The following is a 2695-nucleotide window of genomic DNA, read 5'->3' as shown; positions in this document are numbered from 1 at the left end:
AATTATATTTTTTTCATAATACTAATTTAAAAATTAGATTTTAATTATATTTATTGTTCTTACATAAATTTTTTTTTATTTTTAAGATTAATTTTTTTTTTATAACATTTATATTAATTTATCAATTTAAAAATTAATTAATAATATTTATTCATATTTTTTTTATATATATTAATAAATATATTTTTTTTTTCATTAAATTGATATGAATAATGTAATACTATAAATAAAATTACATAATAAGTATTTTATATTTCTAACTCTTAATTTATTATCCTTTTTATTTTTCTAAATCTTCTATTTTTTTTAATTATTTTTATTTTATATCAGTTTTTGTTTTTTTTTTTACCTATTTTATTTAGTGTTTTTTAACTTATTTCGAAATATAAATATCACTTTATGTTTTAAATTATTAGAAATCATTTTATATTAGTTTATATTTATTATTCGAGAATTTTATTTTTATGTTTTTATTTAAATTGACATTTTATTTCTTTACTTTTTTATTTTTAAGAAAGTAATGTTTATTAGATTAATTATTATACCATCATTTATTTTATTTTAAATTCTATATTAATATATTAAATATTTTTAATTTTATTACTAAAATTATTTTATTTATTTATTTTTTCTTATTATATTTATTTAGTTTTACCTTTGTATTATTTTTTTCATAACTTTTTTATTCATAACATTAATGTAATTTTTTAGAAAATTTAAAATTAATTTTATTATTTTTTAGCCCGAAATTATAATGCTTTTCTTATAATTTATTTTCTAAAATTGTTTATTTTTTTTAATCAATTTTATGTTATAAATTTTATGTTTTCAAAAGGAAAAGGAGTGCTATTTGGGATTTATTTTTTGTTTTAAATACTATAAAAGCTGACTATTAATAATCTTTTTTATTATTTAATTCAAATTTTAATATTTTCCATATGTATATAGAAATTGTTTTTTATCAATATATAATTATAATTAAATTTTATTAATTATTATTATTTTTTTATTTTATATTTTTTTAATAATTAAAAGAAAAAAAAGAAAATAATGGAACTTCTTTTTTTTAAATTTATAATAAATATATTTAAAAAAAAAAATCAATTTTTTCTTCTTGTATAATGATCATATAAAACAATTTATTTATAAGATTCTGCTTTAATTTCATGTCTTTGTGTATTATCTTCTTCTTTTTTTTTGGGATCAACATTAATAACTTTCCTATCTCTTTTATTTCTAAAAAGTAAGGCTTATTATTAACTATTAGCATCGACTTTAAAATTAGGCGAATCATTACTTACACACATGCTAGTTTTCCAATTATAATAACTCAAGTCAGTAGTCCTTGGTAAAAGTTTTTTTTTCCCTTCAAAATACGGTTTAAAATCTTCTGTTTTAAGCCTATGTGCATAATCAATATACCCACTAATTTCTGAGTTTTTAGATTCAAATCTAATAAAAATAATCGTCAATAATTTACCATTCAAAACATCTTACTCTCTTGCTGCTAAAGCTTTCAAAAAATCACACTTTTCAAGGGCTGCTTTATTTTTTATTTCGGTATGAGCAAGACTTTTTGTCTTGTCTTTATTTTGATTGTTTTTAGCCTCTTTGGCAGCTTATTTTTTAGCCTCGAATTATTCTCGAGTTAAAATTTCGGTTTTTGCATTATGATTATTTTATTCACGGAGTTAGCGGGCTAATTCACGGTCTTCTAAATAAAACATATCTTCGGCTGTTATGTGCTCGTCTAAATATTATTCATATGTCTCGAATTTATCTAAAGATGTATCATAGAATTCGGATTCGAAATCATCGGCGATCATTTTTTTGTTTAATTTTTTAAATTTATTATATTTTATATATATATAAAGTTTTTTTATTTCTTTTTATTGAATATAATTAAAATTATTATTTATATATATATGTTTTATATTTTAAATCAATTTTTTTATTAAATAATAAGAAAATTATTATTAAAAATAAATAATATATTATCTTAAAAATAAAATATACTATAATTAAAAAATTCATATCATTATATATGAAAAATTAAATTGTTAAAAAATTAGAAGTTTAAAAAAAAAAATTGAGAAAAAAGTTATATATATAATATATAACTTAAAAAAAAAATTAATAAAAAATGTAATAATAAAATAAATATTAATATAAAAAAAGAAATCTAAAATAAAAAAATAAGAAAGTAAAAAAGTTATAAATAATATATATATAAAAAATATATATAGATATATATATATATATATATATATGCATCTAAATAAATATATATATAATTATATATATATATAAATATTTAAATAAACATTTGTATATAATTTTTCATAATTATTTAAATGTATATTTAATATATATATATATTTTCAATATAATTTTTCGTTTTCAATTAAATTTTTAAAAGGAGAAAAATTATTATTTTTTTCAATTAATTCTGTGTATTTGTCATTTTTTATTTTGTATTCTATAATATAAAATATTTTAAATTTTTGAAAAAATCAATATTTTTTTACCATCAAAATTTATTTTTTAATCTTGACATTTTTTTTCTAAGTCTTCAACTTATAACATAAGCTATTTTTATCTTTACTTTATATAATTTTAAATAAAACAAAAATATTAAATTTTACATTTAATTCGTCTCTTTATTTAATTAAAATAGAAATATTATTATCTTTAT

General features: G+C 14.7%; 1 protein-coding gene across 1 annotated transcript, besides 7 other annotated features; it reads right to left on the bottom strand. All coding sequences in view use genetic code 6, as the record gives it.

Moving 5' to 3' along the window:
* Window positions 1–609: 609 nt before the first annotated feature.
* Window positions 610–653: a microsatellite.
* A 324-nt stretch (window positions 654–977) lies between these two features.
* Window positions 978–1031: a microsatellite.
* A 299-nt stretch (window positions 1032–1330) lies between these two features.
* On the bottom strand, window positions 1331–1826 carry IMG5_081860 (hypothetical protein; the record flags this gene model as incomplete). The annotated part of the gene is made up of 2 exons (XM_004036409.1): window positions 1331–1401; window positions 1481–1826. 2 exons carry the CDS (start codon window positions 1824–1826, stop codon window positions 1331–1333), a joined length of 417 nt encoding a protein of 138 aa, XP_004036457.1.
* Window positions 1827–1951: 125 nt separating this feature from the next.
* Window positions 1952–2028: a microsatellite.
* A 107-nt stretch (window positions 2029–2135) lies between these two features.
* Window positions 2136–2193: a microsatellite.
* Window positions 2148–2199: a microsatellite.
* A 5-nt stretch (window positions 2200–2204) lies between these two features.
* Window positions 2205–2257: a microsatellite.
* Window positions 2222–2314: a microsatellite.
* Between the last annotated feature and the right edge of the window lie 381 nt (window positions 2315–2695).

The sequence above is a fragment of the Ichthyophthirius multifiliis genome, assembly GCF_000220395.1.
Source record: "Ichthyophthirius multifiliis unplaced genomic scaffold scaff_1120509250562, whole genome shotgun sequence".
NCBI classification, from domain to species: Eukaryota; Ciliophora; class Oligohymenophorea; order Hymenostomatida; genus Ichthyophthirius; species Ichthyophthirius multifiliis.
The sequence above is the reverse complement of the archived record's forward strand: the minus strand, read 5'-3'. Positions and strand labels throughout refer to the sequence as shown.